Consider the following 24,939-nt stretch of genomic DNA (forward strand, 5'->3'; position numbering starts at 1 on the left):
AACAGAGCGGAGAGCGGTAGCCTACCTCTACCTCTCTCCGCTCTGCCTGACGTGACTTACCCGAGGAGGTCATGCGGCTCAGGCAGCAGCAGAGTTCCTTCTGACTAGGGTCGGTGACCGCCCGGGAGTGGACCAGTGAGGTCAGGTGACAGGTCAGATGACTGGACTGGTCCACTCCCGGGCCGTCACAGACCCCAGTCAGAACGCAGCCGCATGATCTCCTGGCTCTTCCTAACGCTGATCGCTGCTGCTGGTGTCCGACATACAGGGCGCCTATCAGCAGCGATCAGCTGCTCTGCCATGGCGACCCCCCTTCCCTACCACCTAGTTGCGCCCGGGGCACATGCCCCACCTGCCCCCCCTAGCTACGCCCCTGATATCAGTCCTTGTCCCTAATAGGATTTACACAGACAGACACAGGAATACTTATAGGAAGTCAATTAACCAGTCCATGTGTTATTTTTTTGGGAGTATGGCTTGGTTCACACTGTGCATTTTTGTTGCGCTTTTAACATGTTTTTATTTTAGTTTTGGTTGATGAACTCCCATTGATAGACATTAATCTACCAAAACAAAAATGCACAGTTTGAACCCAGCCTATGAGAGGAAATCGGAGTACACAAAGGAAACCCTCGCAAACATGGGGAGAACTTACAAACTACATGCAGATGTTCCGCTCGGTTGGATCCTAGGTCCCCAGTGCTAACCACTGAGTAAAAAAAATAGGTGTAATTTTTAAAGACCTAAAAAAATAATTACAATAAAGCACAATGTTAAGAAAAGTGAGGCGCTTATATCTTATTCATAGTTGTGCACTCTGAAAAGGAGTGGAGCAGCAGATATCACCGCACACACATTTGCAGCATTTTTTTCTTGAGTGGAAGTCATTCTAGAATTTTTTTTAAGATTGCCTCTGTAGAAAACCAAAAATGTGTAATAACCACAGTTGCAATTTTTACATGAACTTCTAAATTTTCCCTATTTCATTCAATAAAAGAAAAAAGTCCCAAAAAATTATAGAAAAATCAGCAAGCAGACCTAGAAACCATGTAGCTTTGTGCTACATGTTTTAAAATCCCTTTCACTATATCGAAGCATTTACCGTAGCTGCAGTGGTAAGATGTAGCAGTACCCAAAAAGTAGTCAAGCTGCTATTTTGAAAATGTCCTCCTCATCTTTGACATCGGTGTATGTTCACGGACAAAGGGTTCATGGCAGTGGCACACCTGATATACAGTAAAGGCAGATTTTTTTGTCTTTTGCAAAATCATCAGAGCTGCAGAGGTTGTAATAATTTACGAACAGTTTTACAGAAGGTGGTTGAAGGACATGATTAAGACAAATAGAAAAGTGGGACCCAAAAGCAAAATTAAAAAAGAGAGCCCATTTTGATTTTGCCTTTGGGTCCCACTCCTCTGTGTACACCTATAATGTGTACATATGGATATTGTTCCAGTGCAGTCATATCCATGAAGATCATTACTTGGCGACCTTATTGTAATGTAGGGTAAACTAGAGCTTACATAGTTTATAAAGCAGGGTTGCATAAACATTGAGGGTATGTTCACATGCTGTGTTTTCAGGTGTATTTCGGGGCGTAAACGCGTCAAAATATGCCTGGAAAAACGGTAGCTGAACGCCTACAAACATCTGCCCATTGAATTCAATGGGAAAAACTGTGTTTCGTTCAGATGGGGCATTTTTTATATGTCAATGGAAAAACAGCTCCTAAAACGTCTAGAAAAAACGCCTGAAAAAAAAATTTTTTAGCTTAAAAAATGGCTTCAAATCATAGTCTGTTTTGAAAACAGCTCCGTAATTTGCAGCCGTTTCTGATTCTGCATGTGAACATACCCTTCGGGGTAAGTCCCCACATAGCAGACTTCTGATCATCACAGATTTGCAACAACATCTGCACTCTAAGGCCTGATTCACACGAGCCTATTTTACGTCCTTTAAAACAACGGACGTCATATGGACCTACAGTATGTAATTCTATGGGGCTATTTAGACATGCGTTGTTTTTCACGCAGCGTGTGTCCGCTGCGTGATACTTACTGCAGCATGTCAATGGGGGCGTAAGAGCAACGGACAGCAATCGGATGTCTTCCATTTGTTGTCCGTGATTCACGCACCAGTTGCTTAAGAAATGATGAGGAAAGAAGCCACCTCCTTTTTTTTGCAAACGTAAAAAACGCATGACATACGGGTGACATATTCGCGTAAAAAATGCAGATGCACACCGAACTGCAACGCAAGAAAATCGCACGCAAAATGGACATGTTCATGTGAATTTGGCCTAAATCTGTAACACTTCAGCCACATCTGAACATGACCTTATGGTGTATGTCAGAATGCATTACCTGAAGTATAATACAGACTTTAGACCACAATCAGCTCCCATCTAAATAAACTTCACATAAGACCTCACAACCCTTTTATGTCTATTCCAAAGCTTTGAGCATGGCTCAAGCTAGATAGCAACTTGGGATCCATTGCCGTCAGGTGGATTGTGCATTGTGATTGCCCCTCTGACTGAAACCACCAAGTTAGGCCTGATTCACACGAACGTGTTAAACGTCCGTGGGACGGCCGTTGAAACAGCGGCCGTCCCACGGACCTATGTTATTCAATGTGGCCGTTCACACAGCCGTTGTTTCAACGGACCGCGTGAAGGGTCCGTGGCAAAATTGGACATGTCCTATCTTTTCACGCATCACGCATCCTTCCATAGACTCTCAACTATGGGGTATGCGTGACATCGCATCCCGCAGCGCTGAGCACGGATGCACCTCGGACGTGAAAAACTAGTTTTTCACATCCGAGATGAGCAGCGTTCGTGTGAATCAGGCCTAAAACATCTTGGAACGTATGAGGCTCTTGGCTACAGTTTTTGCATGTGTGCTCTAAAGTCTCATATTTACTATGTGACATAGTGTATATTTTATTTTATTTCTGAGTAAAAGGAGGACTGCCATTTCAGCAACATGTTTTTTTAAATAATTTTTATCTCCAATATGTTGGTGTCTCATCCTTTACATAGTCACCAATGAGACACCATCTGCTGAGAAATGTTGAATATAATATAAGTTTTTAATTAGTTGAAATAGTTAAAAATGAAATATTGTTATATTTGTTAAAATGACTGTCCTGGCAAAAAGAAGTGCATGTGTTATTAATATTATTAGACTATACTTTATTTATAAGGCTTCCAAGGAGATAGCGGTGCAGTGTAATGGGGCATAGAATACCGTACAAGTAACATTTATACATAATAGATAGCGGTATGTAGGGTGTAAAGAGCAGCCAGGCAGCAAGCAGAGCAGCAGGTGTGAGGAAAACACAACGTAATAAACCTTTCCAGTGACATCCAGTGACATTATAAAAAAGTATACTATCATATACTATAATCTGTTAGAAACTAAAATTGTTTTGTTTTATAGATCCCAGGGAATTTTCCTCATTGCCCTTAAAACGTAAGTAAGAAGCAGAACAAGACAAAATGTAGAGGAATTGCCCATAGCAACCAATCAATCAGATCACTTTGGAATCTAATTGGCTGCTATGCCGACTTCGTTGGCAAACAGCTGCAACCGCTCTCTATGACGTCCATATGCCCTGATAGGGAATATGGACAAAGGTTGTCTTCATCAAACAATGCCTTAAAGGAGTTGTCCAGGTTGGGGGCTGTATTTTATACTGATGAACTCCATCCACAGGATAGGTCATCAGTATATGATTGGCACTCGGACCCCGCACAAATCGGTTTCTGAGAATCTTATTCAAAAGTGACAACCAATATGGCTGCACTTCCTGCTGTCACTTTTCTGAAAATTATTGTCACACAAAAACAAAATTGCAAAAATCTCTGTAAGTAAAGTTGTAAGTAAATAAACCATAGTAACCAAACTGCTGCTACCGGCTAATGATCTAACTTCTTATTTAGTAATTCATGGGCATGCAGGGCCAAATAAAAAGACCCCTGGGCAAAAAACTTATTGTGGGAGCGCCCATCCCACCTTTGGAACCTGAACCACCTGACCCCTTATTGCAGTCACATATAAAAGAGTCCACTGCACATACGTGGGCCCCTTTCCACTAAATTCTATGCAGATAGAAGAGCGAGTAACTCCCTGAGTGTATGTTCTCACGGCCTATTTTCAGCCGTTTTTCGGGCCGTAAACGCCCCAAAAAACGGCTGAAAATACGGGGGGCTGAACGCCTCCAAACATCTGCCCATTGCTTTCAATGGTAAAAATGGCGTTCCGTTCCCACGGGGTGTTTTTGGAGCCATTTTTCATTGAGTCAATAATAGAAAAACAGCTCCAAAAACGGCCGTAAAAAACGCGTCAAACAACGCTTGATGCTTAAAAATGGCTGAAAATCAGGGGCTGTTTTCCCTTGAAAACAGCTCTATATTTTACAGCCGTTTTTTATTAAGCGTGTGAACATACCCTTAGACTTTGCCACATGCATACCTCTCCACCTCTTTTGACTGAAAATGATGATGGAACATCGTGGAATCCCTGTTTTCCTGAGAGGTGGGGGTCTCGGAGGTGAGCAGTGTGTTGTCTATCCATATAAACAATGACTGCCAGGGGTGTAACTTAAAAATACTAGACAGACAGACAGGCAGACAGAGAGATACAGTGGTTGGTGGAAGCCCCTTAGGAACCCAAGGTAGAGGTGGAGGCTCTGTGACTTGTGCCTTTTGTGCCCTCCCTATAATCTAGCCCTGTGGGCATCAGCTACAGTTCATAGAAGATGGCCATTATATAGTCTAATAAACATTATTTTAATGTAGCAGATGGCACATGTACAATGGTTTACGTGCAGATAATAATGAGTTTATAGAAAAAAATACATAAGTCCTAATGTGATTTTTTTTTTTTTATTCTTAAAAAATAATAATTTCCATTGCACCTTACAGGAGACATGCATGACTTCTTTGTGGGTTTAATGGGGAAGAGGAATCTACAGTCAGGTACGTCTTAATTATTGTTATGAAAACCCATCTACTGTTTATAGATATGTAGTTACTATAGAGGATCTATATATAGTGTATATAGTTAAAGTCAATTGTGTAAGCACTTTAGATTTTCATTCCAGAGCAATGACATAGACATATGGGATCTCTCTTTGACATTCTCCACATTTAGAAATTAAATCCAATTACAGGTGGAGCACCCACTGTGTGACACAACTGGAAATTGTGAGATCTTTGAAATGCACACCCAGCGTAGTAAAGGGCCCCCAAGGTAGCAAAAACAGCTTGAAGGATTATAGATCAGCAGCTTAATGGTGACAGGCTGTCATAGAGGGCTTTGTGATGCTAAAGTTATGTTCACACAATGCAGAAGTCTGCTGGACATTCACATGATAGCTGCTTTTGCAGGCAGATTTACACTTGTATTTCTCATTCAACTGAAACTTGTAAAATTCACAAAATACCTGCTCAATATATATGCAGCCAAAAGGGCATGAAAATCTGCAACATGCCCTAAAATCCCAGAGGTTTTCAACAACATGTGGACAGGATATCTGAAAACCGCGTGAGCTGTAATGGTGGCCATATTGGTTTTTTCCAGATAACGAAAAAATAAACAGCTGAACAGAATTTTCAATAAGGGTATGTTTTCAGCCGTTTTTCGGGCCATAAACGTCCCGAAAAGCGTCTGAAAAATCGTAAGCAGAACGCCTCCAAACATCTGCCCATTGATTTCAATGGGAAAAAACGGCGTTCTGTGCATGTCACTTCTTCAGCCGTTTTTGGAGCCATTTTTCATAGACTCTATAAAAAGAAACAGCTCCCAAAACGTCCGTAAAAAACACTGAGAAAAACGCGAGTGGCTTAAAAAATGTCTGAAAATCCGGAGCTGTTTTCCCTTGAAAACAGCTCTGTATTTTCAGACGTTTTTTATTTTGTGTGTGCACATACCCTAACTTGACAGATGAGGTTAACTCAAAGACTGAGGCTAGGTTCATGTCACGTTTGGGGCGAACATTCACCATATATACCAGGAATATTTCCTGTACAAGCCCATGGACTGGCATTTGCTAAACATATCCAAAAGAGTGTCCGTTTGTCATATGTGTAGCTGGTATACGTCATGATACTGTGGCACTGATACAATTGCATACATGTGGGGTATATACGTTCAAGCGGAATATAATCAACAAACATGGTGTGAACTACATCTAATGTTGGTTTATTATTATTTTTGTATGGAATTTTTATTTTAGGGGGAATGATCTTTGAATGGTGGTTAAATGACAATAGGTTTTAAAGGGGTTTTCCGATATCCTCCAGTAAAATCAAAACATATAAAAATCTATTTCCCCTTCTTTACAAAATTTGGTGACCAAATTTCAGTCAGAAAATTCGCTATTCACCATCACTTACAATCCAATTTTGCGCTGTTAGTTAACGTGTCATGCTGGGCCTGGTTGTTTACTTTTGCTTCCTGCTTTACTTGCCCGGCAGCTACCCCGACTAGACAGATCAGTGAATGCGTTAATAAATCTATATTAGCCAGCAGGATACATAGAGAGTACAGCGGGGATCGCGCATGAGCATTCCCCCGCTGTGGAAATACACACCTCCGAAAGGACACCTCACTAGTGACGTGCTGTATACTGGGCTAGGACTAGACCATGTGATCGGTATACGTCACGTCAGTAGGGGTAGAAGGAAAAGTGACGTCAGCGGTCACATGACGTGCGGCGAGAACAAAGAAACAGAGCACTTTTGAAATGGTAAATGTATTACATGGTTAGGTTGCGGGAGAGACTAGATAAAGTGCCCAGATTAAAGCTTAACTCAGAAAACCCCTATAATTCTAAGGGGGGATTCACACGAGCGTGTATTCGGTCCGTGCGGGCCGCGTGGTTTTCACGCGGCACGCATGGACCAATACAAGTCTATGGGGCAGTACAGACAGTCCGTGCTTTTTGCGCAGCGTTTGTCTGCTGCGCAAAAAGCGCGACAGGTTCAATAACTCTGCGTATTTCGCGCATCACGCACCCATTGAAGTCAATGGGTGCGTGAAAATCACGCGCACCACACGGAAGCACTTCCGTGGGACGAGCGTGATTCGCGCAACAGCAGTGAAAAGGATGAATGAAAACCGAAAAGCACCACGTGCTTTTCTGTTTCCGAACATCCAAACGGAGTGTCTTTGCGATGAGCGAAGCCGGACAAGCGTACCGAACTTCACCGGGTTCGGCCAAACTCGTTTTGGCCGATCCCGGCAAAAAAATTATCGGTACGCGACGTCAGGAGATAGTCACTGTCCATGGTGCTGAAAGAGTTAAACTGTTTCAGCACCATGGACAGTGACTTGCGATCCCAAAATACATTAACCTGTAAAAAAAAACCGAAGTTCTAACTTACCGATTACTCCTGTCTCCTTCCTGCAGTCCGACCTCCCGGGATGACACTTCAGTTCAAGTGACAGCTCCAGCCAATCACAGGCCAAGCACAGGCTGCAGCCAATCACAGGCTGCAGCGGTCACTTGGACTGCTGCGTCATCCAGGGAGGTGGGGCCCGATGTCAAGAGAGGCGCGTCACCAAGGACGCGTCACCAAGGACGCGTCACCAAGGCAACGGCCGGGAAGTTCTCGGTAAGTAGGAACTTTATCTTTTTTTTTTACAGGTTTTTCGCTGTTGTGTTCGGCATTCACTGTCGAGGGTGCTGAAAGATTTAGCTCTTTCAGCACCTTGGACAGTGACGGGCGTTGACAAGCCTCATCTCTATGATGCCGGCTGCGCGAAAATCACGCAGCCGCGCATCAGACACGCATGACACACGCAGCTGTCAAATGGTTTTTGCGCTCGCAAAACGCTGCGTTGTTTGCGCGCGCAAAAACGCAACGTTCGTGTGAATCTCCCCTAAAATCCACATTAAATATGATATTTATGCTGTAAATCAGCAGCACCTCTAGGAAAATATTCACTATATTTGATAGGATATGCATCACTTTCTGCTCAGTGAGGTTTTAACTGTTGGTACTCCCCCCAATCCTGAAAAAAAAGGGATTTAACGCTGAGTCCCCTTCAAAATTTTCCCTGCCCAGTGGTGCTCCTGCCCACCCGCTGTGCAGGGAACTCCAGCATGACCCCATTGACGGCACAGTTCGAGCTAGAAGCACGGCTGTGCAGGGAGAAATTGTGAAGGGGTCGCCATGCTAAACAAGCACTGTGGCCCCTTCAATCTCAGGAATGGATCTGAAATTTTCACATGGTATATATATCAAAAACTCAGATATTTTAGTTTAAATCTATTTAAAGCCCATTCAGTTATTTGTAATTGGTCATTGTGTGTCCTTAATAATAGTTTTAATGAAAAGTGATAATTAAAAAAACAGTAATAATATGTTATATTTGCATACACTAACACATCAATGTTTAATATTTTAAGGGAACCCTATTAATGAAGAGAACGAAGCTGAGCCTGATTCCAGGTACTCAACAAAATGCAGAATGAAGTAAGTTTAATACCTGCTTAGTTATGTATTAGCCATAGATATAATTCTATTTATTAACAATTTAACTCTAATGTTGGATTCACACTAAGGGTATGTGCACACACACTAATTACGTCCGTAATTGACGGACGTATTTCGGCAGGGAGCCGGGCTCCTAGCATCATACTTATGTACGATGCTAGGAGTCCCTGCCTCGCTGCAGGACAACTGTCCCGTACTGAAAACATGATTACATAAGTATGATGCTAGGAGCCCGGCTCCCTGCACTGTGTTCGGTCCGGTACTTGCGGCCGAAATACGTCCGTCAATTACGGACGTAATTAGTGTGTGTGCACATACCCTTAGTGTATGTTCACACGAGGGCGTCCGTAACGGCTGAAATTACGGGGATGTTTCAGCCTGAAAACATCCCCGTAATTTCAGCCGTAACGGCATGTGCAGGCGCTTGAACGCCACGTCCATTACGGACGTAATTGGTGCTGCTATTCATTGGAGTCAATGAATAACGGCTCCAATTACGGCCAAAGAAGTGACAGGTCACTTCTTTGACGCGGGCGTCTATTTACGCGCAGTCATTTGACAGCGGCGCGTAAATTACGCCTCGTGTGAATAGACAAACGTCTGCCCATTGCTTTCAATGGGCAGATGTTTGTCAGCGCTATTGAGGCGCTATTTTCGGACTTAATTCGGGGCAAAAACGCCCGAATTACGTCCGGAATTAGTGCGTGTGAACATACCCATACAGTTGTGGTGCAGTGTTTTAAGCCAAAGCCAAGAGTGAATCCAAAAGAGAAGTGTCAGTCTTTCCTCTATATTCATTTTCTTCCCTTTTCATCAAATCTTGGCTTTGGCTGTAAAATTGCACCAAAAACGACATTAAAACTGCATGTATGAATCCAGTCTAAGGGTATGTGCACACGTAGTGACCAAAAAGTCTGAAAATACGGAGCTGTTTTCAAGGGAAAACAGCCCCTGATTTTCAGACGTTTTTTGAGCAACTCACGTTTTTCACGGCGTTTTTCGCTGCGTTTTTTACGTCCGTTTTTGGAGCTGTTTTCATTGGGGTCTATGAGAAAACGGCTCCAAAAACGTCCAAAGAAGTGCCCTGCACTTCTTTTGCCGAGGCTGTATTTTTACGCGTCGTCGTTTGACAGCTGTCAAACGACGACGCGTAAATTACAGGTCCTCGGCACAGTACGTCGGCAAACCCATTCAAATGAATGGGCAGATGTTTGCCGACGTATTGTAGCCCTATTTTCAGACGTAAAACGAGGCATAATACGCCTCGTTTACGTCTGAAAATAGGTAGTGTGAACCCAGCCTTAGACAACACACACACACACTTTTTTCAGCGTTTTAAAACGCATGTAAAAAAAACACCATGCTTTTTTTAACATTGTGTACATGTATTTTTCCTGGCGCTTTTGAGGTCCTATAGGGAAGCCTATTAAAAACGTGAGAAAAAAACACCATACCTAGAGCACCCTGCGTTTTGTAAATAATGCCACTGACCCCACAAAACTCTACAAAAACGCAACATACCAAGAAGTTGTGTATGAAGGCATTCTGATATTTTACCACAGACTAAACTAACATCTAACTGTAGCATTTTTGGGGGTAAAATTCCTATAAAACACAACAAAAACTAAAACGCACGTAAATGCTATTTGTAAATCCAACCTTAGGACTTATTCACACGAACGTTGTATACGTTAATACAACGGCCGTCACTCAGACGCATGTATTTCAATGGGGCCGTTCACACCGCCGTTGTTTTAACGGACCGTGTGAAGTGTCCGTTGAAAAATAGAACATCTTATTTTCTTCCGTTATCATGGATCCCTCAATAGACTGAAGTATATGAGGAATCCGTATAAACGGGTCCCGCGTTTGAACTCGGTCATGGGAATAAGCCCTAAGGGTGCTTTTACACCTGCCCTTTTTATGTCAATTTTTGATGCGGCTTCAAAGCCTTAACCAGGAGTGGATTCAAAAAAAGTAGAATCTTTCCAATTTACTTCCCCTCCTTTTACGATCCATTTCTGCCATTGGCTTCAAAAACTAAATGAAAACTGTACAGTTTTCATGTAGTTTTTGGGTCAGTTTTTTTTCAGCCAAACACAGGAGTGGACACAAAAAAAAAAAAGGATATGCATTAGGCTATAGTCAGACGAATGTGCGCGAAATCAGCAGTTTTTCACATCCGATTCGCACACCCGTGCCGGACCCGTTCTCACGGATCCCTCATAGGTTTGAGTCTATTGAGGTATCCCTTTTAGGTAGCGTATCCACCCTGTGTGAACATAGCCTTAGTCTTTTCTTTATACTTTTCCTTCCTTTTGAATCCACTTCTGGCTTTGGTTTGAAAATCTGAGACAAAAACTGCACCATAAATTGCATCAAAACTGTGCGTGTGATTCCGGCCTTAGGCCTCCTTCGCATACTATTAATTGAATCTCAAGTGTTTTTCATCACGTTTTTTGGTGGTGTTTTCTATTTTGTTACATTTTGAAGGTGCTTTTTTTTTTCCTGCCTTTTTTGAAGTCCTTCAGAGAACTCTGTGAGGGAAAAATGGCATAAAAAAACAACACAGCCAAAGCATGCTGCATTTGGAGAAATAGCCACAGACCACAAAAAAGCCACTAAAACAGCAACGAAAACGCCGCAAAAGTGCAGCAAATCACACATTTTGAAATCACACATGCTGTTTTTTTGGCAGTTTTTTAAACCAAACACAAGTGGACCAAAAAAAAAAAAAAGGAAAAGTATAAAGGAAAGACTGATGTTTCTCCTCTATCCACTCGTGTTTAACTCAAAAACGGTGTCAAAAACTGCATCAAAACTGTGTGTGATCCTGACCTAAATAAATAACGCCACCAAAGTCCTAGGACCTCTATGACTCTCACTTTTTTTCAGCGTTTTAAATTGCAAATAAAAAATGACATGTGTTTCAAGCGTCATTCAGGCCAGGATCACACATACAGTTTTGATGCAGTTTTTTGGCTCAGTTTTGTTGAGCCAAAGCCAGAAGTGGATCCATAAAGTTTAAAGAAAAGACTGATGCATCTCCTTTGGTTTGATTCCCCTTGTGTTTAACTCAAGAACCTGAGTCAAAGAACTGCCACAAAAATTGCATCAAAAGTGTAAGTTCACATATAGCTTAAATACTGCGAATTTTCCGCAACGGATTTTGTTGCTTAAAATCCGCAGCATAATACAATAGCAGCAAAGTGGATGGGATTTGAATAAATCTCATCCACACGCTGCGTAAATTTTTAACGGAAAAAACGCAGTATGTCAATTGTATTTACGTAAGCGCTGCTTTTCTGTTGCGGGTTTCCCCATTGAATTCAATGAGGAGTTAAAACCTGTAACAAAATCACAACTTAGAAAAAATAAATAAATCCTATACTTACCCAGATTTCTGTGCTTCTTCGTCAGGCCGGCCTCCTGGGATGACGTGTCATCCCATGTGATCGCTGCTAGAGATGAGCAAACCGGGACAACCGAACACGGTTTCGGTCCGAACATCGGGAAAAGTTCGGATCGCAGCGAATCCGAACTTCACCGGGTTCGGCCGAACCCGTTTTGACCGAGCCCGGCTGCATTTTGGCGCCTGCCACATGTTAGATGTAAAATGGAGGATTTCACAATATCACCTGACATCAGGCTACCCCATAATGCCTTGCAAACGGCTCTCCCAGCCAATCGGGAGGCAGCATAGGGGTGGGCTCAAGCCTGCAATAAAAGTCTATGCACGGAGCTCAGCGGCCATTTTAGGGACAGGAGCTGTAGGGATAGCATCTCTGTGCAGTAAGGGAAAGCTTTAGGAATCTAAAAGGCAGGAATCAAGCAATCGAAGGGGCTCATCCACTACTCACTACTCAGCCAGTGTGTGAATACGCTTTTATAAGGGGCTCATCCCTGTTGCATCCAACTTGCAATACAGGCAGGCTTTGTAGTATTACAACACCCAGCATTCCCTGAGTCAGTGCAGAGTGGCTGATAGAAATTCTCATTCATTGCCATTTGCCAAGCCAGTGTGTGAATACGCTTTTAGAAGGGGCTCATCCCCGTTACATCCAACTTGCAATACAGGCAGCTGAGGCAGCCTTTGTAGTACTACAACGCCCAGCATTCCCTGACTCAGTGCACAGTGGCTGATAGAAATTCTCATTCATTGCCATTTGCCAAGCCAGTGTGTGAATACGCTTTTAGAAGGGGCTCATCCCCGTTGCATCCAACTTGCAATACAGGCAGCTGAGGCAGCCTTTGTAGTACTACAATGCCCAGGGCCAGCATTCCCTGAGTCAGTGCACAGTGGCTGATAGAAATTCTCATTCATTGCCATTTGCCAAGCCAGTGTGTGAATACGCTTTTAGAAGGGGCTCATCCCCGTTGCATCCAACTTGCAATACAGGCAGCTGAGGCAGCCTTTGTAGTACTACAACGTCCAGCATTCCCTGAGTCAGTGCACAGTGGCTGATAGAAATTCTCATTCATTGCCATTTGCCAAGCCAGTGTGTGAATACGCTTTTAGAAAGGGCTCATCCCCGTTGCATCCAACTTGCAATACAGGTAGCTGAGGCAGCCTTTGTAGTACTACAACACCCAGGGCCAGCATTCCCTGAGTCAGTGCACAGTGGCTGATAGAAATTCTCATTCATTGCCATTTGCCAAGCCAGTGTGTGAATACGCTTTTAGAAGGGGCTCATCCCCGTAGCATCCAACTTGCAATACAGGCAGCTGAGGCAGCCTTTGTAGTACTAAACGCCCAGGGCCAGCATTCCCTGATTCCTACTACCACCAATACACCTCCAGTGCCGTCTGCTACAAGCAGGCTTGCCCCACCACAGAGCTTTGTCCTGTGACTGTCCAGTTTGTTAATGTGCTACTACTACTACCACCACCACCCTTGCTGTCCGTTGGCTACCTCTAGTACCACCAATACACCTCCAGTGCCGTCTGCTACAAGCAGGCCTGCCCCACCACAGGGCTTTGTCCTGTGACTGTCCAGTCTGTTAATGTGCTGCTACTACTACTACTACCACCACCCGTGCTGTCCGTTGCCTACCTCTACTACCACCAATACACCTCCACTGCCGTCTGCTACAAGCAGGCCTGAGGCCAGCCCCACCACAGGGCTTTGTCCTGTGACTGTCCAGTCTGTTAATGTGCTGCTACTACTACTACCACCACCACCCTTGCTGTCCGTTGGCTACCTCTACTACCACCAATACACCTCCACTGCCGTCTGCTACAAGCAGACCTGGAGGGCTTGTGAAAAGCCATTGCTTGTTGCTTTTACATCCATGTATGGATGAACCCCGGCAGGCATCTGCCACCATAAAGGGTACATTTTTTGAGGGCTTGTCAAAAGCCATTGCTTCTTCTTTTACCACCTTATATGTATGAACCCTGGCAGGCATCTGCCACCAAAAATGGTTAATTTTTGTACCTTTTTTAACAATGCATTAAGCATACAACATGCACAAGTGCAGTGGTTTCTGTTAGTTATCACCGTGTCCCATCCGTTTTCCTATAGCCATACATGTTGGCGTAACTTTGACACTAACTTTGCCTTAAAGACAACTCAAAAGTACTTGGATACACTCATGGGTGACCTAAGAGTGTTATACGGGGCTTCTAGGGCTTTTAAACAGTGTTATACACGATTTTTAGGGGCTTTCTTGAATTACAGGTTCGGTCAGAGCTAGTTCGGTCCGAATCGAACTTTTCCTTGAAATTCGGCGAACCAGCCGAACCGAACGTTTCATAAGTTCGCTCATCTCTAATCGCTGCAGCCAATCACAGACTGTAGCGGTCACATGGGATGAAACATCATCCCAGAAGGCCAGCCTGCAGGACGGCAGAGGGACGAGTCACCATGGCTACGTAAGTTGTTTTTTTTATGTGCAGTTTTCTGCAGCCGACATTCCAGCCGAAAAACTGCACCACAATTTGGTGCGGTTTTTCATCCGGAATTCCCTGCGGCGCCCAGGACAGATACGCTGTGTGATTTTACACAGCGTATCTGCCCTGTGTGAACATAGCCAAAGTGTGTGTGTGTGTGTGTGTGTGTGTGTGTGTGTTCGTGGCATAAGGCCTCCTTCACACACAGAATTTTTATGCCACTTTAAACGGCATCAAAACGAGCTTCTATAATATTGTATTAACACGGTGCGGTTTTGACGCGTTTATTTACCACGTGGCCGAAAATCGCACTGAAAAATGCAGGAATATTTTATGCGTCTTTTTCGGCCACACGTCAAAAATCGTGGCAAAACCATACCATGTGAATACACTCTAGAGCCACAATCACACTCACAGTTTTGATGGACTTTTTATTACTGATTTTATTATTGATGGCTTCGTTTTTCTAACACACAAATGGGGAGCGGGGCTCAAAAGAAAGCAGACGTATCAGTCTTTTCTACATACCTCCCCTTTCTTTTGGATCTATTTCTGGCTTTGACTCAAAAAAAGGCACCAAAAACTGCTACAAAACTCTGTGTGTGATCCTGGCCTAAATGCTAGCATTATTAATATATACCATGCATTTTTATGGAGTTTTTAGTGGTGTTTTTTTTTGTTAGAGTAATTTTGTAAAAAATACCACCAAAAAACGCATGTTAAATACACCTTTTTGCATTTTTCGTGCCATTTTCAACAGCTTTTTCTGAAGTGTATTTTAGTGCGGCTAGATTTTACAATAAAATCTATTGTGAAATATAAAATGTACAATATACAACTGCGCTTAAGTTTGTGGAGTTTTGGAGGAAATTTAGTGGTCAGTGGCATTTTTTCCAAACGCAGCATGCTTAGGTTTTTTTTTAGCCGTTTTTCTCATAGACTTCTCTATATGACTTCAAAAACGCCATAAAAAAAGCATATACAAAATGACACTAACCAAAAAACACCACTGGAAATGCCATAAAAAACGCTGTTACATTTTACAAAACACTGGTTTTTATACATGCATTTTTTCATGCAGTTTATAAGGCCAGAAAATATCTATGTGTGAAGGAGGCCTTAAGGTAGATTCACATATGCCGTTTTGATGCATTTTTTTTATGACTTTTTTTGAGCCAAAGCCAGGAGTGGATACATTAGGCAGGAAAAGTATACAGAAAAGACTATCCACGGGATTAGCCATAAATGTCTGATAGATGCAGTTCCCGGCTCTGAAGTCTGTACTTTATAATCAGCTTTCTATGCACTGACTTCCTGAGACAGAGCAGCCAATCTGAAGAAGCAGAGCTGCAGTGGAGAGGGACAGAGCAGCAGCCTGAACCAATCATGAAAGGAGGTGTGTCTATGACTACCTCAGTCTCAGTGTAGGCACTATAGCTAATCTGTAGTCACAGATCACAGGTCTAATGGGGCTGAGCTGTAAATGAGCCAGGCAACAAGCACTGAAAAAAAAATAGCAGACGAGCATCACCTATAGATACTGACCAACATATAATTTGTATGCTTACTATTGGACAATTGCTTTATTTTTATTTTTAATATTATGGAAATATGAACTGTACTACTAATGGCCTGTGCATTGACCAAATACATTGTATTTCTGTATCAACAGGTTCAAACGCTCAGTTTAGGATGTACAGAAGAAGTGATCCCATCAACATAAATATTATAGGTCCAATGCCAAACACGCTGGATTTCTTATTTTGTATCACTGAAGTTTTAAAAGCCCCACCTATGTTACAATATAGCTTCACCCTCCTCTGTGTGGCTGTGCCCCATCATGCTAATTCATTGAAACATCACGTATGAAACGAAGGGATAAGTGACACATATGGTCATAACTGTAGTGGATGTCTTTAGAAGCTAGATCTCCTACATCTGCATACGCTTTAGTCCATGTGTTTGTCATATCATGTATGTACACTTGCCACATCTTTTCTGATCTTTGTGAGTAGCATTTGAATATTGACAACTAATTTTTGGTGAACAATGACAATTCTGTACTTGTGTAATTTCATTTGCTAGTTTGTCAGAAGTGTAATTGACTAAAGCAGAACTTTTATCTATTAATGATGCTGGGTGCCTTGCAAATAAGTGATGCAAACAGTAAAGAAGCACAACGGTTTTAATTATGGAGAGGTAAAGGAGGACTGCTCTACATTCCCCACTGAGTATAACCACCCATAATGCTGTCTATCACATTGTCAGCCATGCCTAACTGATACAATGTAGCTCCAACAGGAAATAATCACGTTAAAAAATAATAACAATATTTTTACATATGATCCACTGTGTTGAGTCTTTTTCTGTGAATATTAACAGAAACATGGAAGTTATAACATAATTTAAAGGGGATGTCCCATCAACTCCACCATGACCAGCGGCGAGTTCATAATAGAAAATGCTGACTACTTTGGTCTCCACTCTTAATGTGCAGGGATAATGCAGAAGTGATATCACAATACAGGAATAATGCACACACAGTGATGTCATAGTATAAGGATAATACACACAGTGATGTCACAATACAGGGAGAGAGCAAAAAGTGATGTTACCGCAAAGAGATTATACACATGGTAATGTCACAGTAAAGAAATAATTAACACAATGTAGTCACATCAGAAATCATAAACCCAGGGGTGTCACAATACCATGATAATTCACAAAGTAAGGCCTCATGCACACAACCGTAAAAACACCCGTTATTACGGGTCGTAATTACGACCTGAAATAACGGGCCCATAGACTTCTGTTGGCCACGGGTACCTTCCCGTTTTTTCACAGGAAGGTGCCCGTGCCGTTGAAAAAGATAGAACATGTTCTATTTTTTTATTTTACGGGCCGTGCTACTATACTTTATAATGGGAGCATGGCTCGGAATAACGGCCGGCCGGCCGTGCCCGGCCATGCTCGTAATTACGAGTCGTAATTACGAGCACGGTCGTGTGCATGGGGCCTTAAAGCACAAAAATAATTCACACAGTTATGACACAGTAGAGAAATATTGCACATGATATCATTACACAGGAATAACACACACAAAAATTTCACCATTCGTACTGTGACATCACAGGAAGAGAACAATACTGTTGCAGTGCAGGTATCATACACACAATGAGGTCCCAAAATAGGGATAATGCAAAAAGTGATGCCACAATACAGGGATAATGTACATAGCAATGGCAATAAGTTATCATGGGGCTTCATAGTAAAAATTGGAAAGGGGCTGTATTCATTTTTACATGCCCCATTTCCATCATTAGGCTTCATAGTAGCTGCTATGGCTACTACCCTGGTAGTTTTACCTATGATTCGTGTCCATTTGCCCTATTAAGGTGTTGACGCAATCATGGCCCAAAATATATTAGACTCAAATTAGTCATGGGTATGTCAACTGATAACCCCAGTGAATTTATACAGATCCAAATCATAGGTCATAGGTTATATCAATATATATCGGAGAGAAGGAAGACACAGAGACCATGCTTGTATACTCAAATATCCTTCTCTGACTTTTATTGCTCATACAGTTACAATAATATCCTTTGAAAAAGGAGTAGCTTCATTCCAGCCAATCGTTTACAATGTTTAGAATGTGACGTTAATTTGGATTTGATTTAGCCAATAGCATATAATGACAATATGTCTTGTCCTGAACCAATCATAGGCTTAGAAGACTTTTTAAATGTAAAACCATGATTTCCCAAAATATACCTAAGGCTGGGTTCACACAGAGTTTTTTGACTAGTTTTTTGACGTGGAAACCGCGCCACAAAACTCGCCAAAAACCGGCCTAAAATGCCTCCCATTGATTTCAATGGGAGGCGGAGGCGGTTTTCTCCCGCGAGCGGTAAACCGGCTCGCGGGAGAAAAAAGGGACATGCCCTACCTTTGCGCGGTTACGCCTCTGACCTCCCATTGACATCAATGGGAGGTAGAGAAAGCGTATTTCGCTGCATTTTATGCCCGCAGTGCTCAATGGCCGCAGGTGAAAAATGCCGCGAAAATAACCGTGCAGGCAGAGGAAAATCTGCCTCAAACTTCCAAACTGAATTTTGAGGCAGATTTTCTGCCTGCAAAAAACTCAGTGTGAACCCGGCCTTAGAGTCAATCTACACCCTCCCTTATTGTAAGCAAAAACATTCTACAAACCCTCAAGGATAAAGATCCTTTTCACATGACAAAACGTGTAAATATTTATCTATATTCTCCATAGCAAAAAAGACTAAATATAAATGTCCAGCTCGGGAACAAAAAAAACATAGAAATGTTTCAGTCAATGCTGACATAGATATATTAGGCTTCGTTCACATCTGCGTCAGGGCTCATGAATACGGTATTCATCCAGTCAAAACGATGGAACCCTTGCACAACAGAAACAAACTGAAACCATTGGCACCGGATCCGTCACCATTGAAATCAAAGGGGATGGAAACGAAAACCTACGGTTTCAGTTTGTGTCAGTCAAGGCTCCATTCCAACGGAACGGAGCCCTGACGCAGATGTGAACGAAGCCTTAGCTTTAAAGCAACATTATTTATTAATCTCAAAATGGATCCTTCAAGACAAAATGGATTCCATATATCCAAGATGGAGTCTACGGAAAATGTAATCATTTAAACATCTTTTAATCACTTTCACCTTTCCCACCTTTCTTTTATTTGAGGACATTTTGTATCCAAACCTGGTACTTAGGACTTCTCCCCTCTTGAGGACTTTATTTTCTTAGCTAGCTCTATGTCTTACTTGACCTGCATTATGCCAAAAAGGTCTATATAATGTCAACATGCTGGGCCAACTACTTGGCACATGCCCCCTTTGGCAGCATAAAACATCAAACACAATCTGTAACATTGTCAAATATTTCCGCTAATTTCTCCATATTACGCGCATTCTTTACTAATAAACCTACTAATGTTAGCGATATTCCAAGCTTGTCCTGCCACGGCACATATATTGGTCATAATAACGGTGTTGCACTGTCACTTACTGTCCTAATGGGACTTTTACCACCTCATAACTCCACATAAAACACCTTACATTCATTATAATTTAAAAAAAAGAAAAACAATAAATAGAAAGACCCTGAATATAATGGTACGTGTAACCTATTTAGAGAAAACCAAAAGAGAACACAACACGACCTTTAGCATGCAGTAAAAATAAATATTTTAATGAATAAACATTTAAAATATACAAACATATATGGATGAAATAAAATCACAAATGCAACCTATACATTAGGACAGAGAAAGAAAAATCGCTGTAGAAGTGGCAGAAGTATAAATTGTGTCAAGGTTCTACAGGAGAATATCAATGGGCGCTGAGAGCAAGGAATAAATATCAAGAACCAATAAAACAATGCAACAAGGTATTGGAAATCTCACAGTGAAGGCACACATTGTTTAGCTTCATATAGAATGGTAGTCAAATAGAAAACATAGCCACAATGTGTTGATATAGTAAGAACATAATGACAATACCTGGAGATACAACTAGGTGAAAATTGGTGAACAATGCCCAGGTAGGACCGGTCCCAGACCACCGCCGCACTCCCGATGCGCGTTTCACCGTAGCTTCGTCAGGGAATAATGATAAACTCAAATCAGTATAAACAATAGGACTTCAACTAATGAATTAATGCTATCACCAAGTCCGGTACATCATCATCCTCTTCTGCTCTTCACTGATTGTCAGCCTTGGCTCCATGCAGATGACCGTAAAAACTCTCCATAATTGCAGACCATAATACGGTCGGCAATGACAAACCCATTCAGTTCTATTGGCCGCGGACACCTTTCCGTATCGCTACAAATGAGTGTCTCTGCCATAGAAATGTTCCGAAAATTATGGAACATGTCCGTTCCTTTGCATTTCATTTGCATTTTATGGGCCGTGCTCCCATACTTCATATGGGAGTACGGCCCGAAAATGCAGGCGGCCGTCTGTGCCCACAATCGCGGGCTGTGATTACAGACACGACCATGTGAATGGGGCCTTAGGGTAACCAAGTCAGACTATACGGTAGTTTCCAGTGGGGAATTTATTATTACCCACCTCCTAATCACTTATCTTCTGGTGTGAAGACTTGGATGCTGCTGACTGGTTTACTGAGGTCTTTGGCCTTTGCTTTACCTTGACAATTGCTGATGTCAGCGGGACTTGGTTTGGTCCTTCTGATCTGTCATACAATGTAGCTTGTTAGTGTACATCACTGGGCTGTATACAGCACCTTATACTGTGAGCCTGGGGTGTGTTCCATCATAGACGGATTAGTGGAGTTTTATTATGACTACCACAAACCCTCCGCATCTAAATCCTCTTCTTCTGGCAAGTTGCTTGTCTGCACGGCTGCTTAGAATTGTGACACTGCCGTCAGTTCATGACAAGCACGTAGTATTGGCTCAGACTGCGCCTGCCACATCTCAGTGATGGAGTTCATCATGTTAAAAGTCTTTTAGTTCAAGTTTATTGCCACCTGCCGGGGAACAAACCTTTATCAATTGCTACAATAAATGCTCATCTGGTGATAACAACATCCGCATACTCTGTAAAAGTTGTTCTAAGTACAATCAATAACAATGGCAGATGCTTAAACTAAATCAAACAAACATCTTTATATAGGAAAAACGTTTATGTCCCACTGGACAGGGCACCTAGAAAATATGTAGGTACTGGGTACATTTTATTTTGCACTTGGTGTTACTCTTTTCAGCAGGATTTATACCTTGATCTGAGCTGATTACCTGTAACAGCTCCTACCCACAAAAATATTCACAGCTACCATATATTTTATGTGACAAGTGTCTTAAACCAATTTTTTTTTCCTTACCTACTCTGAGATTCAAATTAACACCCTTAATATACTCCTAATATCTTAGGAAGCTAAAAACAACTTGTATTACCTGGGAAGGCCTCTCAAGGTCTCCTCGTGGGAGGCGGGTATGATGATAAGGTTGGCACCGGTTTGCTAGGACTGTTCTGCAGGAAAATCAAACAGCTCTAACAGAATTTACCAGCAACAGCTATAAAACCTGGGACATACCTATCAGATCTTACCAAATCGGTCCTTGCAGTCTTGGAGACATATGTGAGGCCACATACCATCAATACAACTGCCATCAAGGGTGCCTTGGGTGCTACCGGTTTACCTTGTTTTATCCGTCCACATTCCTTTAAAATCTGTTTTTCACACCTTCTGCTCCCACATAATCATTAATTGATCTTAATCAGGTAATTCATTTGAAGAAAAACATTAACAATGACATCTTTACGTTAAACATTCACATTGAGCAGTATACTAAAAGTGATATATACAAACTGATTTTTCTTCTTTTCTATTGTCCTTTCACAATAAAAAAATGTTTTCTAATGGGAATCTATTTCTACTGCTGCTCCACATTTTATCTGACACATGCATCCAACAGTCCAATTCTAAGGCACGCCGATCCAGAACTTTACATGAAACTTAACCTCAGTATTTGAAGCTGCTGATATCTCATTAACAAACACCAGTTCAATACTTGGGGTAAAAATTGTTCCTCTGTCACTTTTACTGGCCAGGTTTCAGGCCACCCTGAATACAGGTCTACACATACGAGCACATTTTCATACCTACCTCGGGTAGTTGTATGTTCTGCAGTCGTTGGAACAGGTAATCTGGCCGGGGTGCACTTTTCATAGGTATCTTTGCTGTTTTAGTTATGTCATATCATGCAGGCTGCTACAAACCTAGTGATGGAGCGTCAAGTCGCGCATGCACGCTGCTGCTCCATTCACTGTCTGTCACGATCACAGGGTATGTAGACCCACTAGAGCGCTCCGCCGTAGCGGAGAGGCTGCTGACCAGGTAACAGTCTATACAAAAAGTCTATAGCAGTTCGTAACACTTGGGTACCTGAAATAGTCCAGACAGTGACTGTGGCTTCAGCACGGATGGAGGTCGGTGCAGCAGGTAGTGCCTGACGTGGCGGGCAGTACAAGATGTGTCAGAAGACACTGGACATGGCAGAAGACACAGGACGTGGCTGAAGACACTGGACGTGGCAGATGACACTTAACATGGCAGAAGACACTGTCAAACGACAGCAGGTGCAGTAGACACGACTCCAACACTAGTAGGCACAGGAACTAGAACACAGCGCCTGACGTGGCGGGCAGTACAAGATGTGGCATAAGACACTGGACGTGGCAGAAGACACAGGATGTGGCAGAAGAAACTGGACGTGGTAGAAGAGACTGGACGTGGCACAAAACACTGGACGTGGCAAACGACAGCAGGTGCAGTAGACACAACTCAGGGCACGGGTAACAACTGGAATGGGAAAAACTAAGGGACCATTTGCAAGACCGACTTGGGATAAACTAACAACGCTCGGGCAAGGATCAGAAGGGCTGGGGCCATCTTATAGACCAGGAAATCATGTGGATTGATGATTACGATCGTTTTCATTATGCCTTTAAGAGCGGGCACGAGCCTACGTGCGCACCCTACGGGACACATTAGACCGGAGCGGAAGTGAGGGCAGGCGTCTCCTAGGAAGGAGATGGGGACCAGCGCTCACGGATCCATAGCTGCGGGTGTCGGTGAGTAAACCGACAGCCCGTGGCCATGGACGCTACAGTATACCCTCTCTTACGCGCCCCTCTTCTTGGGGACAGAGCGAGAGAGGAATTTCTTAATGAGAGCAGGAGCACTGAGGTTCTCTTCCGGCTCCCAGAACCTCTCCTCAGGACCAAACCCTCTTCAGTCCACCAAATAGAAAGTTCTTCCTCCTACCCTTTTGCAGTCCAGGATCTCTCTCACCTCGAACTCATCAGGAGAACCGCTGGGAGCAACTGTGGAACTAGAAGTCTTGCTGTAGTGGTTCAGGACCACTGGTTTCAGGAGGGACACATGAAAGGAGTTGGGGATTCTGAGGGTAGGAGGCAGCCGCAGCTTATAGTAGACAGGGTTTATTTGTTGCAGAATTTTGAAAGGACAAAGGAACCTGGGAGAAAACTTGTATGAAGGCACCTTCAAACAAATGTTCCGAGAGGATAGCCAGACTTTGGTGCCCAGAAGATACTGAGGCGGCTCTTTTCTCTTTGTGTCTGCTTTTCGCTTCATGCGATCGACTGCCAGCAAAATAGAGGACCTGGTCTGTTGCCAGATTTACAGAAAGTCCCAAAAATGCAGAGTCAGCAGTGGGTACCTGAGATGTAGTCGACACTGGAAGAGGGACTCTAGGATGTTGACTGTACACAATGTGAAATGGAGTGGAAGTGGTGGATTCACTTGTGTGGTTGTTGTACGAGAACTCGGCCAATGGAAGAAGCTGTACCCAGTTATCGTGCTGCAAATGATGTGGCGGAGATAATTCTTCATGATCTGGTTGATCCTCTCAACTTGCCCATTGGACTGGGGGTGATAGGCTGAGGAAAAGTCAAATCTCACATCTAGGAGTTTACAGAGGGCTCTCCAGAACTTTGAGGTAAATTCAAACCCCCTGTCGGACACAATGTGGAGGGGCAAGCAATGCAAGCGAAAGATGTGTTGAATGAAGAGACTCGCCAGTCGGGAAGCAGAAGGTAGGCCTGCCAGCGGGATAAAATGTGCCATCTTCGAGAACCGGTCCACCACCACCCAGACAGTGTTGCATCCTGCTGAGGGGGTAAGGTCTGTGACAAAGTCCATTGCAATGTGCTTCCAGGGTGCATTGGGTACGAGCAGAGGTTGAAGCAGGAGTGAGGCTTGGAGTGAGTAACTTTGTTAGAAGCACACACCGTGCAAGAAGAGAAAAAGTCCAGAACATCTTTAGATAGCGTGGGCAACCAGAAGTGACGAGCAATCAGGTCTCGGGTTTTACAGACACCAGCGTGCCCAGCCAGTTTAGAACTGTGTCCCCAGCGGAGAATTCTTCTCCTGTCTGCCAACTGAACAAAAGTCCTCCCCAGAGAGATTTCTCTAACCTGTAGAGTATTAGCAGTGACAATGCAGGACGGGTTTATGATAGTTTGAAGGGACTTCACCGTGTCTTCCGTCTTAAATGATCTGGACAGAGCATCGGCCCTCACATTCTTGTCAGCGGGACGGTAGTGGAGCACAAATTGGAAACGGGTGAAGAACAGCGACCACCTGGCTTGACGGGGATTTAGTCGTTGAACGGCCTGAAGGTAGGTAAGGTTCTTGTGGTCGGTGTAGACCAAGATGGGGTGAGCTGCGCCCTCTAGAATATGTCTCCACTCCTCCAGAGCCAATTTCATGGCCAGTAGCTCCTGATCTCCAATAGAGTAATTGCCCTCTGCAGAAGAAAAAAGTCTTGAGTAGTAGCCACATACTGCCTTTCCTTTGGAGCTCCTCTGGAATAGAAGTGCACCTGCACCAACAGAGGAAGCGTCCACCTCCAATGAGAACTGCCGAGATACGTCAGGATGATGGAGGATCAAAGCTGAAGTGAAGGTTTTCTTGAGGCTAATAAATGTGGACTCTGCCTCTG

The 24,939-nt window shown here is 43.1% G+C and overlaps 1 protein-coding gene across 1 annotated transcript in view; it reads left to right on the top strand.

Annotated features, from left to right (window-relative positions):
* TAC3 (tachykinin precursor 3) overlaps positions 1-16,744 on the top strand; it is a 79,644-nt gene extending 62,900 nt beyond the window's left edge. The window contains exons 4-7 of the mRNA XM_075850174.1: positions 3,444-3,476; positions 4,931-4,984; positions 8,422-8,488; positions 16,074-16,744. Coding sequence (XP_075706289.1) covers positions 3,444-3,476; positions 4,931-4,984; positions 8,422-8,488; positions 16,074-16,092 — 173 coding nt within the window. The 3' untranslated portion in view covers positions 16,093-16,744. The remainder of the gene's footprint in view (positions 1-3,443; positions 3,477-4,930; positions 4,985-8,421; positions 8,489-16,073) is intronic.
* The last annotated feature ends 8,195 nt before the right edge of the window (positions 16,745-24,939 follow it).

Source organism: Rhinoderma darwinii, chromosome 2 (genome assembly GCF_050947455.1).
Source record: "Rhinoderma darwinii isolate aRhiDar2 chromosome 2, aRhiDar2.hap1, whole genome shotgun sequence".
Lineage (NCBI taxonomy): Eukaryota > Metazoa > Chordata > Amphibia > Anura > Rhinodermatidae > Rhinoderma > Rhinoderma darwinii.